Source organism: Drosophila teissieri, chromosome X (genome assembly GCF_016746235.2).
Source record: "Drosophila teissieri strain GT53w chromosome X, Prin_Dtei_1.1, whole genome shotgun sequence".
Classification (NCBI taxonomy): Eukaryota; Metazoa; Arthropoda; class Insecta; order Diptera; family Drosophilidae; genus Drosophila; species Drosophila teissieri.
In genome coordinates this window covers 2830763-2843780 of record NC_053034.1, presented here as the reverse complement: position 1 = coordinate 2843780, position 13018 = coordinate 2830763, and the positions used below count along the sequence as shown (strand labels likewise).

At 44.6% G+C, this 13018-nt stretch overlaps 1 protein-coding gene across 1 annotated transcript; it reads left to right on the top strand.

The window, feature by feature from the left end:
• The first annotated feature begins 3852 nt into the window (after window positions 1–3852).
• On the top strand, window positions 3853–4715 carry LOC122624617 (proteasome inhibitor PI31 subunit). The gene has a single exon (XM_043804271.1). It carries the CDS (start codon window positions 3945–3947, stop codon window positions 4635–4637), a length of 693 nt encoding a protein of 230 aa, XP_043660206.1. The 5' UTR covers window positions 3853–3944; the 3' UTR covers window positions 4638–4715.
• The last annotated feature ends 8303 nt before the right edge of the window (window positions 4716–13018 follow it).

The following is a 13018-nucleotide window of genomic DNA, read 5'->3' as shown; positions in this document are numbered from 1 at the left end:
CCCCCTCACACTACAAACTCAAGGCAATTGTAAATGAAATCGTACACTGCAGTGTATATCATATATTTTGTACTAACCTGCCGGAAATGCCCAGCACTTCTCTAATCAAAAGTCCGTGGCCGTTGGTTTCGTTTCAACGTAAGTGGATTGTTGGCCAGAATGGTGGCTCGATGTCCGTAATTCGCTCAGTCGGACGGAGGATGTTGTGTGTGTGTGTGTGTGTGTGCTGAAGTTGGGCATGCCGGAGCTGCTGGTTCTGGTCGCTGGTCACTGGTCGCTGGTCACTGCTTTTTCGTCCTGGCCGCAACTGGAGTCCTGACCAGCCAGGCGTCCCTTTTAGCCTTGGGTGTGTGCTCCGTCGTTTTCCTTGCCGCTTTTTTGTTTTTGTCGTTTTCGGTTTCTTTGCGCTACCAATTTTTGCGTGCGGCATGCAAAGGGGCAAAGGAGCAGTCTGGAAAACTGTGGCAACTGAACTGAAAATAGCTGAGCACCAGCGGGCGTGGCAGGACATGGCGCCGCCGCCCACACGCCACAAAAACTTTCTAAAAATTCGAGAATACACGGCACTTTGCGCAATTTACCAGCTACATTTTTTCAGCTGCAACATGTGATGCATTTTTGCTTTGAACAAATTATGCGACAAAGCAAACCGATTATTTGTGTTTCATAAAAGCGAATTTTTAATGAAATTAATTAAATATTATGCACTGCCATATGCAGTGCGGTGTTTATTGCCTATGACTTCAAATGCCATGGCACATGGTTCGTTTTTTTTTCTGGTGCAGCGAGCAACGGGTTAACCGGGTGAATACTTTGAAAATTTATTACACACACATTGCAGGCGCACTTTTATTTCATTTCGGTCGATGGACGCCTTTTGGCCTTTTTATGGCCAACTCGAGGAGCGAATTAAGTGCAGCCGGCGCAGACAGGACCTTCCTGCTTCCAGAAGGAGGCACACACACTCACACACACTCGCAGACACACACACACGACAGCCATTAGGCTGGAAATTAAATTTTTCATTTGCGCCAAAAGGGCACAGCTCGCCCATAAAAGCAGCCCGTGCAGCGGAGGCTGCAAAATTTCAAATTTATATCAATTGCGGTTGCTCATTGACGCCTCGGCGGTTGTGCCACCCCCCTTCCCCCGCCCCGCCCCTCTTCGCAGGCAAACGAGTCAAAGTTAATTGAATTTCCGCAGGTGAGGAGGCGGCTGTGCAAGTGTGTGTGTGCACGGGGCATTAATTATGCAGACGCCACATGAGCTGCAGGCGAACTTGATCCAGCCACATCGAATGCAATCAATTTGCACCGAAGACTCTGAAGTAAAATGCCTCCAAATCTTTGCATTAGTAATATGATAAGTAAGGTTGACAATAAACCATGGCCGTACATTCGTAGCATACATTTTTCATTATATAAATTAGCTGAGCATAGTGGTATATATTTTCATGGACGCTACTGTTTCGCTGCGATAAGCCACGAATCGCTTACCGTTTTGCTTAATCACATCTCAATCGACAGCTTAGGGCAATTATTCTAGTCCTTCGCTTGGCAGTTCTACTGGCAATACCAATACCAATCCCTGGCAATCTCTATCCCAATCCCAAGCCCATTTCCATACGCATTCGCATCTCCGCCAGCATTTCCATTCGCATGGAGGAAATGTAAGTGCAAAGTGGATTCCTTGACGGCTGCCTCGGGGGTTGCATCGCGTCATCGAGCTGCAGTCAAATAGCAGTAAGCTTCAGCTGTCCTCTTCCTCGTCCTCATCCTTGTCATCCTTGTCGTCCTTGTTGTCCTTGTTGTCCTTGTCGTCCATGTCCTTTGACACCGTCTCCGCCTCCGCCCCTGTGGGTTATTTTGGCGAGGCAATGGCAACCGGATGCGGAACCAATTTAACGACGCCATTTCCGCGTCAGCCAGGCAACTGCAGAATCTCTGCGGCGACCATTGGCATCATGGCATGTGGCATGCCCCTGCCCCCTGCCCCCGCCCCTTGCCCCTTGCTGTCTGCCACAAATATTGCGATTCCCATCGCAGAGCTTGTGATGTTGTTATGTTTGCCGCCCCCTTCTACGCGTCGCAGCTATTTTTGGTTGCCATTATTGATTTCCCAAATAAGTTTCGTGGCCATCGCCGCAGTTTTAATAACGCAAACGGTTCATTAAAAAATATAGCAAATTCAATTATGCACACAGAGTCGTTTTTCTGCATTTTGGTTTTGGACAATTTTAATGGAATCACTGGAATATACAGGAATATAAAGCAACTGAATTGTACTAGTTCGTATTTGGTATTGACAAAGTTATGTAATTATAAAATAAAACTGTGTACCCGTTTCTTGATCAATGTGCATATCAATTTATATCGAATTTTATGTAAGCCGTCATCAGTTTAATCAAATAATCGAATGATTGAACATGCTGACCATAAATTGAATTACGCCCAAAGCTGAGTTCATTCTTTTGCATGTACGAACATTAAACACGTCGCTCTTAATTTATGAAATAACCTATTTACTGTTTTTCTCTGCACATTCGAGGCATTAAACTGGTGTATTTTTCCGGAATAAATGTCTTACTGCACGCATACGCAGGTCAAACTGAATTGAGATTGAAGCACCATGGGGCTTTCAGTTTTTTGTCGCATTTATTTTGAAAGATAAACATGTCTATTTCAATTTACAAAGTATATAAACTTGTCTGTTATGGGAAGCCACTCTCCTCTTCCCTGGAAAACTTTCAATTTGTTGAATTCAATGAAAACACACTTATTTGGAAAACAAGTTGGGAAAAGTGTAATTCTTGTGGCCTTTAAAGTTGACAGATGACTGCATAAGTATTTTTAAAATATCCCCTAATGCTGAAATGAATACCGAAAAACAATCAAGCTCAACTGAGACGTTTCGCTGGCTTCGCCAGTAATAAATAACTTACTTAACGCATTTGCAGGTTGCCGCATTTGAACCGCATTAAATTTGAAACCCCATCAGGATCCCCATCAGGATCCGCAGCCATTTCCGGTCGTCCCAGCCGCAACGCCGTCTATTTCCGGTTGTGAATGCGATGCGCATTTATTACTCGCCTTCGCCATTCGCCGATATCAGCCACCAACTCGACTTGGCCACAATCGTTTAAGCCGTTTGAGCCAGCCGCAAGCAAACCAAGTAAACCAAGTAACCGAGCAAACCGAGGGCAATCCCCCAAATTGCCGCCAAAGAACACTGCCACATATATCTACATTTATACAGATACTTCGATAAAGATGTACGTTTATACACATATATATATATAAATGTATATATATAGATATATATAGGGAGTGGGAAGGGAGGTGCCACAACAAAGGACCTCGGCAAGCTGCTGGCATCCAATTGAATCCGGCATCAATTCAGACGACCCGGCGATGACATCCCAAACAAAAGGGCGGCGGCAAGTGGAAAAGCGGAAAAGCGGAAAAGCAGAAATGAAATGAATTATGTTAAGCATGCAAATTTAAATAAAAACAAACAGAAAAAAAGTGACAAGGGAAAAAGAAAGTGCAAACAGGGTAAAATCAAAAAAAAGAAAAATGAAAATGATGAACTACAAAATAAGTGGAGAGGCAACTTAACTGGCAAGGACATGGACATGAACATGAACACAGACTGCTCTCCGGCGAAAATCAACTGCCAATTGCAATTTGCCAGGCTGTGCAAATAAAACAATTTCACAGCATTTACAACACAAAACTAGTGCAAAACGATGGCAGTGCGCATTTAAATGTGCCAAATGTAAATGCTCATAAAATGTAAAACATTGCCTATGAAACGATACAAGGTGTCTCGTTCCAAATGTGAAGTGACCAATCTAGTGTGCTCTGTCAGAGTTGCTGTCTCAAAATTGTTGTTACCCACAAGTCGGTCCTCGCAAAGATGCCCATTGATTTCCAGTGATCGCCATGGAAGCGCCAGTCTCCACGCTACTCTCTGATCTCAGCGAGCTGTCGCTCCAATCTCTGGGAATTGGAGTTGCTGGAAGGGGCCGGGCCAGAAGGGAAATCGATGCCTACGACTGGCAGTTGCTGCTCAACTCCATAAGGCCGAGTATTCGCAAAAAGGCCGATCTGTTGATAGCCGTCACCCACTGGCTGCTGACCAAGGAGTACCGCCTGCGAGGCGCCACCCAGTTGGCCAGTTACCCAGTTTCCGGCGGCAGGCAAGTGGCCGGCGGTTGTGGAGCTGTGTGCGAACTGCTGCCCGATCACTGGAATCGGGAGGCCGATAGATACACGCTGAACTACACGGATGAGCTGGGTGGTCAGTATGTCCTTATGGCCAAGCTGAGCCATCGTCGGGATCTCGTCATCAGTCTGCGGAACTCGACCAGCAAACGAATGGCCATCGCCTGTGTCCAGCCGGAGCATCTGGTGCGTTCCACGTGCAAGTCATCGATGGACAAGTGCATTCCCAGGCTGGAACAGTTCATGAAGAGATTGCGCGTCGAACTGGTGGATCCGGCGGTGCGGGGCACCTCGTCCTGCAATAGGAAAACTTGGAAAAAGGAGCTCCCCGTCTGGCAATCGGCCACTTCTAGGGTGACCTTCAATCTCGTCCAGAGCACCCATGCTCTGGAATGTGAGGAGTCCACTTAAGGATGCAGAACACACCATTCAACACAAATAAATATGAAATTATCCGTGCAGAGTCGAAATCACACTTTGCTTAATTAATTTCGCTAATTATTTCAGTTTCTTTTGGTTGTAAAAGTGGTTTTGCAAGGGGTTACATCATCAAAATTTGCAAAAAGAAACGGCAAAAAAATATACACAATTCCAGATTTAACTGGCGATCGATGAGGCGTTAAATTTTGAGCTCTGCGAGAGGAGACTCTCAATATCTGGATCGATACTCATGCGTTAAACGGATTGCTAAATGTTCCCATGTGCACATTACTCATACGCAATGTTGCACTTAGAAATTCAATTAACCAAACATTGTGTTTCACAATTATTTCACTATTTGTATACCCTTACGGCATCCCTTTGGTATCGGTCAGTCGATAGCCAGATGTATTTCACGACTGCGGTTGGTCGTTTTCGGGTTTGACTGCCATTCTCGTCCTTTTCTCGTCCTGCCACGAATGGTTGTCATTATTATGGTTTGCCCCCCCCCCAATCGCATTTTCGATGCTTTGTACGCATTTATTATTTATTGTATTAATAATGCAGTCGCGTTGAAAATTTCATAATGTCCGGCGATGTGTCAGTGAGGCAGTCGTCAGCAGTTGTTGTCCCGCAGTTTTGTGTGTTTAATTTCTGTTGCATATCTGCGGATATATTATTGCATGCTGACACTTTTGTTGTTCATGCAGCTGTGGTTGCGGCAAACTTGACGTTGATGTGGATGTGGATATGTGGATGGGGATGCTGATGGCCGCTTTGGGTCGCTTTTGGATTCGCTTTTGGGTTCGTTTGGCTGGCTGCAACCAGCGGTTTGTACCGCAAAAAAACAAACAAAAAACAAACAAAAAAACAAACAAAAAACAATGCAAAACCACCTCCGGTTGATGCAGTGAAATGAAAACCACTGCGTAATGGAATATGAATATCACATGCAGACTCAGTGGCCAGCAAAGTGCTGCCCCTCCATTTTGATGGGTTTGTCGAAGACCCCAACTCGATGAAACGATACAAGCTTGTTGATTAGGGTGGACCCTATCCTTAAATCGTGGCATGTTGTGGCCTGTGTGGCAAAAGCTATAATTCAAATAAATCATTTGCTGGGCTTATAACCATTTAACCAAAAATGTGTGTTCGCTTTGTTCTCAATACGTGTATTAACAGCTAAGTGCCGTAATTTATTTCAACCATTCTGCGCTGGGTTCATGCCACTGCACCATGGGAAAAATGGTCGGAAAGTTAAAAAAGGTACATCTTTTTACTCCTAATTACCAATACTAACCAAAAATATAACTTTTGGACCGACTTTGCCAAAATAATTTTTGGCCAAATTTTTGCATTTTTGGTAAGGGGTACCATCATCAAAATTTGCAAAAAAATGGGTGCGGGGTGCGGGTGGTATTTTCGGTATAACTTGGCCAAAAATGGTCGGAAAGTTAAAAAAATTACATCTTTTTACTCCTAATTACCAATACTAACCAAAAATATAACTTTTGTACCGACTTTGCCAAAATAATTTTTGGCCAAATTTTCGCATTTTTTGTAAGGGGTACCATCATCAAAATTTGCAAAAAAATGGGTGCGGGGTGCGGGTGGTATTTTCGGTATAACTTGGCCAAAAATGGTCGGAAAGTTAAAAAAATTACATCTTTTTACTCCTAATTACCAATACTAACCAAAAATATAACTTTTGGACCGACTTTGCCAAAATAATTTTTGGCCAAATTTTCGCATTTTTTGTAAGGGGTACCATCATCAAAATTTGCAAAAAAGTGGGTGCGGGGTGCGGGTGGTATTTTCGGTATAACTTGGCCAAAAATGGTCGGAAAGTTAAAAAAATTACATCTTTTTACTCCTAATTACCAATACTAACCAAAAATATAACTTTTGGACCGACTTTGCCAAAATAATTTTTGGCCAAATTTTCGCATTTTTTTTAAGGGGTACCATCATCAAAATTTGCAAAAAAATGGGTTTGTAGTGTAGTCTAGGAGCAAGTCTAAAATATAACATAACATACACATTATGTTAATACGTCCACATTCTCCTTTACATCAATAACCTATGTTAAAATAATAAATATATAAAGAAAGTTCGGCTACAAATGTTATTAAACTGTAACATTTCGAGTTTCGGACACCAGGCGCGCAGAAAGATCAGCACGTGCAAAACAATCAGCTGATCAGTTTAAAAGGCGCTTAGATAGAGATGCCCGCGTGCCTCTCCTTATCGGCACGCGCCCATGTAATGCAAGGGACTTTCGTGCCTATCGTGCAAAAATCGTGACACGCACACAAGAACAACGTGGTCGCTCATCACTGCGCTTGCACTCAGATCGCAAATAACGGATGCGCTGCTCTCCTATTGGTCGAATGAGATCGAAAGGGCAGCCATCATGAATAAGGGCGGCCATCATGGATAGGGATCAGCTGTTTCAATTGATTTCGAGCTGCCAGCTGCTGCTTGCTATGAATTCTGTTCGCCTGGTAACTGGGATCCCTAAAAGTGGCAATTTGACTGGGAAAAATGATGCCGGGTCGGAAATTTTGGGCGAGATTTGTGAATTCTCGGTGGCTCAGCACCAGGCGAACATAAATTTGCGTAGGGGGCAAGCTGACATGATCGTTGCCTGCTGACTGGAAGAAAGTGTAGGGCGGCCATTATGAAAAAACTTATGTTATCCCTCCATCGCTGGCTTCCTATTGGTCTAATGGCGACTGGAGGTATCGAAAGGGCAGCCATCATGAATAAGGGCGGCCATCATGGATAGGGATCAGCTGTTTCAATTGATTTCGAGCTGCCAGCAGCTGCTTGCTGCGGATTCTGTTCGCCTGGTGTCTGAGACCCCAAAAAGTGTCAATTTGACTGGGAAAAATGATGCCGGGTCGGAAATTTTGGGCGAGATTTGTGAATTCTCGGTGGCTCAGCACCAGGCGAACATAAATTTGCGTAGGGGGCAAGCTGACATGATTGTTGCCTGCTGACTGGAAAGGCGTATAGGGCGGGATCATGGAATAACTAACGGTTAACCCTACATCGCTGACTTCCCATTGGTCAAATGGCGACTGGAAAAACGTATGGGGCGGCCATCATGAAAAAGCGATCAGCTGTTTTGATTAAATTTGGGCGGCCAGCTGGCGCTTGCTACTGTTTCTGTTCGCCTGGTGCCTGGAACTTGTAAAGATGGCAATTTCGGCCGGAGAAAATTTGCTTGGCGACCGACGGACCAAGTAAAAAATCCGTGGGAACAGCGGGCCGCTGCTCGGCTGACTGCAGTTCCCGGTCGTCCATGACGGCCTTGATCTGGCTGAGGTGCGGGCGCTTCATCTCCACAATGCCGCCCAGTCCGGGATCGTCGCCAAAGCTGAGCTCAAAGCCTGAAGGTCCTGCGGGAATAGCACGAGGGGATTAGTCGATTAGATAAATCGATGCCAGAGCTGTGGAGGAGTTCTGTGAACAGAACTCCGAACTATGTACTTACCTTAGCGGGGCTGCGGCAGAAGCTGTAGACCATCTGGTTGGGCGACTGCTGTATCTCGTTCTTCGACATCTGCGACACGAATAGCGAGGGGCTCTGGGTCAGCTGGGGTCAGCTTGGCGATTACCTCTTCGCCAGCTTGCCTAAAGAAGAGAAACATGGCGATATCAGAATGTGAGTTATGGAAATCAGTCTAGGATTCAATCCAATCGATCCTTGGGTCAACTAAAATTGCTTGCGATTCGTGCTTGTTCGTGCGGGCTGCGGGGTGCGGGCTGCGGGGTGCGGTCTGCGGGGTGCGGGCTTCGGGGTGCGGGCTGCGGGGTGCATAGATCAAGGTACATGTAAGTAAAATTAAACCAAAACAAGTTGCGAATTATCAGGAATCCCCGTTCTGTGGTTAATCATTTTGGCCAGAAAAAGTGGGTAAATTTCTCACAGTGCATTGTGCGTGTGTGTGTGTTGCAGCATCATCATAAAATTCAATTAAACCGAAAGGCACACAATCAAACAAAAGATCAAATTAAATGCCGGCTAGCAGTTTACTTCGTTGATGTTCGTTGTGGGGGCGGGGCAGCTAACCCACAGCAAAGCACATGTGTTGGCTGGGCTTCGATGTGTGCTGGTGTGCACAGAGAGAAATTTCGGACAACTGAGCTCCTGAGCTGCGTGCTACGTAGTCGCTACCCTGGCATACAACACAACTAGCTGGAAATTGGTTTTTACCGATGTACAATGTAGTTGTAACTATATGGCGAATTCGTTGTGTGTATTCCCAATCCATTTCTTTCAGTGTGCCCCTCACACAGGTCTGTATGTATGTATGTAAGCGTGTGGCATAGACAAGACAGCGGCACGCATTGCGGTTTAACGCGCTTTTCATTACTTGGCGGGGATGAAGGAGGCTGAATGGCTGCCAAAGGAACATCAAAGGAGGTGGCCACACAACGTGGAACTTGGAAGGACATGGCACCAGAAACAGGAACAAGGAGCAAGGAGCAAAGGAACAAGGACAAGTTGCTGTGGTATTTTTACGGCCATTTCAGTTTCGAAACGGCAATCGAAAAGCTTGTACCACCACACACAGACACACACACATGGCTAAATGGGCGAAAGGGGCTGTGCAGCGAATATCATATAAAAGTCATTGGGACTTAGTTAAGCCAGCGATATTAACAAACGCCAAGGATGCCAGGAAAGGCAAAGAGAAAGGAAACGGAAAAGCAGGGAATGAGCACAAGGATAATAATAAACCAAGTCGGCCACAGAGGCCATATAGCGACACTAAAATCCACATGTCGCACTGGACATTAGCGGCACACGAGAATTTTCCACTGACATAAAGCTGAAGAAGAGCCATTAACTTGAATTTATATTAGGAACTTATATGTATATTTAGAGCAATAAAATCATGTTTATTGAAGACCAACCTGAGTTGCTACTAAGCCCGCAGTTGCAACTATGATGGACACATGCATAGAGCAGCATTCAAATGGCATGCAATCAATTGCGATTTGGCCAAGTGCTTGATGCGTTTAATCAATAAGTTGGCTGCCAAATGCAATCCCATCCATCAGCGCCAATCAGCCGGCCAGCAGCTGACCACAATCCGGTGGCCAGTGGCCAGTGACCAGTTACCAGTGGACTGGGCATAGTGACCATTATATGGCCATTTCGCAACTTGCGCCGCAATCTCGCGTCCAGCCAATGACACGGATTTTCACTTTATGGAGCACTCGTGGTCGTAGCAGGAACCGGATCCGTATCCTATCCACATTATCCAACGATTCTTAACCCTCGAAAGACCCGATGGCGCCAAGCGGCGTGCAGGCAATTACAAAGTTTTGGGCGCTGCATTTAATTGGGTACGGCAGCAATCGGCCATCGGCCATCAGGCATCAGCATTTGTTATAGTCGCTCGACAATGTACCAAACTAATAGCTGACCGCTCCGGGCGACTTATGGGGGGGAGGGGGGGGGGGGGGGGTTTGAGCGGGACGGGGGGTGGAGCGTGGGTAATGGGGCACGGGCCCAACGAGCCGCCTAATTGAATGCCCCTGGCGAAGAGTGCAAAAAAAACCCAGGAAAAACAGACTAAAAAACAAGTAAACGGCAACAACTTTTCAACAACGACTTTTAAATGAGCTTTACATTAATTTAACTTTTTTTAAACGTTTTTTTTTAACTTTTCTTCTTTGCTCAAGATTGTTATAAACTAGCTTAAATGTATACATTATAAATTATTGTATATAAATGCTTGTGAAATAATCCTGTTGCTGAAAACTGTTTATAATTTCGTTGAATTGCGTATGGAACGCAATATACCCGTTTGGAAAAAAAGGCGAAAACACGTAGAGGCAACTGAAGAAAAGCTAAAAATTATACATTGTATTTATTATCGGCTGCGGAAAGCAGGGCGTCCCAAGCATTTTGGCTTCGACTTTGGCTTTGGCTTGGGCTTTGGCCCGCCGGCTGTTTGTTAATGGCAAAGCTCAAGCGAATTTTCATGTTGGCTTAGACAAAACGGCCCAGCTGCAAAACGCCGCCACAGAAATTGGCCTTTTTATTGTGTAACCCACCATGGCCGCCATGGCCAGGACGAAGGACCTCCTTGTTTTCCCTCCCCAGTTTCCCCCCAGCTCCCGAATTTCAAAAGCGGCGACCACAAGCCGCCGCGCAGAACAGCACCTTCTGCTCACAATTCTGTAGCTTCTGCACGCGGAAAAATCGTAGCCTTTAAAAATTCTTGTTATTTAAGGTTGTTTGGTTCTTCGTGGGTTAAAAGTAATCTCACTTGAAAATTTTAAATTAGAAGGGCCAAAAAGTGCATAACTGAGCCAAACAGAAATACCCAGCTATAAAATCATGTTGCGTAACTCAGCACGAGTTCATTACTGCACTTTTTTTGCTGTGTAGCACTCCTCTATTTTCCACTCATTTATTTGCTTGTTCTCGTTCCAAAGCAGCGGCATTACGAAATGTTGGCGGCGGTTGTTGGCCATTTCGGTAACAAAGGACGACCGCTTCCAAAAAGGGCTGCGAAATGGAAGGAATTAAGCATAAATGTGCATAGTGTTTTGCATTTTTCTTTTAGTTAGCGGAATTTCGCCACGGGGTTCAAAAATATGCTTACTGATATTGGAAAATATATTCTGTTTCAAAGAATTCAATAAAAAAGGCATGCACACAAAGGACGTCATGTGTTTCAATTCATATTGACTTTCTGTCATAAAGCATATTTATAAAATGCCAAAAAAAATACAACAAAAATGCACAAAAACGAAATTTATTAATTTTGAAAGAACAAATATGTGCGTTTGCATAAAAGGGAACGCATTTATAGTTTTTCAAGCTATTACAACGAAATGTTCTGTACGGCTTATGGCATTAAAACATAAGCCAGACATTTGGTTTTGCTTTTAAAATTCCACTTAACGCCTGTGTCGTCGGTGTTTTGTACAGAAATAACCTTTCCCTTCGAGTGAAACGCCCATTAAAGGGACTTATAAACAAGGTGGCTGTTGGCAAGTTGGCCAGTTGAGGGAAACCTATACTATACTCGTATACCATTTCGCCCACCGCAGACTCAAAATTCCATTGAGTCTCTCTGTTTTTGGCCTGAAAATATGCATCGTCACTCGGCCATCGTTCTTCTCTGGAGCTGAATGTAATCGCCTTAAAAGCTCCTCGAATAACAGCGACTGTTCACAAAAAATATTCCTGCTGGCATTTACCGACTTTTGATTTGATCCTGACACATACATATACTCGTATGTATGTATGTATATATGTATGTACATATGTGGTGATTACACCACACCTTCTTTTCGATTACATTTTCCCGGCTGGAAGATGGATTTTCAAAATCATTGTGGCCAAATGGCTAAAATGAATAATGCAACAGGAAACCGGAAACAGGCCACTGCTTGTCTGCACTGCTTGCCACGCGCTGCTTGCGTGCACTGGACACATGTGTATACTTACCTTTGGATGGACGCACATATCAAACTATCACATATTATCACTATCTGTCCAACAAGCCGATACACTGCAAAACAAATCACACTAACATTGTGCACAATGCAAGCGAATAATCATATGAAGATTGATTGCATAATATAATCAAATGAAGTGCATTTAATATGCCGATTTCTGGCAGTGTCCACGCACTGCAGCTGCGCGAATTTCGGGTCGCATTTTAATGGTGGCTTAATTAAGCGTTGCATTTTGCATGCGGTTGCCCAAAAATGGCAGCGAATATTGTGAAAACTTTGCATTTTCCTTCTCCACCCACTAACCAGCAACCAACCAGCCACCGCCCACTTTTCCACGCACTTTCCCGCCCGCATTTTCCGCACCTCGGCTGTCACTAATCAAGCTGCGCTGCCTGTCAATTACATGGTCCGCGGAGACAAGGACGAACCGCTGGAGGTGCGTGTCCTGATAATGATGGATGGATTGATAAATGGACGGATGGATGCCTCCAGGATCGCAGGGATCACATTACCCGCCCGTCAGCGGGATTTCCCGCTTGGATTGGCATTAGCATGCGACTGGATTTCGCATGCGGCATGCGGCATGTGGCATGCACATCATCAGGTTGGCCAAGTGTACTCGTTGTGATTGAATTGAAATTGTATTGTAAATGTATGCCAGTGCACGCATTAATCAACTCTCTAATCAAATATTTAAATGCGCATTCACTAGAATGTACATCCATGTATTTCCATATTATTTCAACCATAGTTCCACTAACAACTGATATAAAATATTAGCATGCAACTTTGTAAGTAGGCCCATAAATATTTACATTATTAGTGGCATGCTTTAAATTCAATTCGATTCAATCCAACAATTCTTGACCTATTGATGGTCG

Excerpts from the sequence above, each read along its gene's own strand:
- LOC122624617 (XM_043804271.1), top strand. The coding sequence starts at position 3,945 with ATGGAAGCGCCAGTCTCCACGCTACTCTCTGATCTCAGCGAGCTGTCG.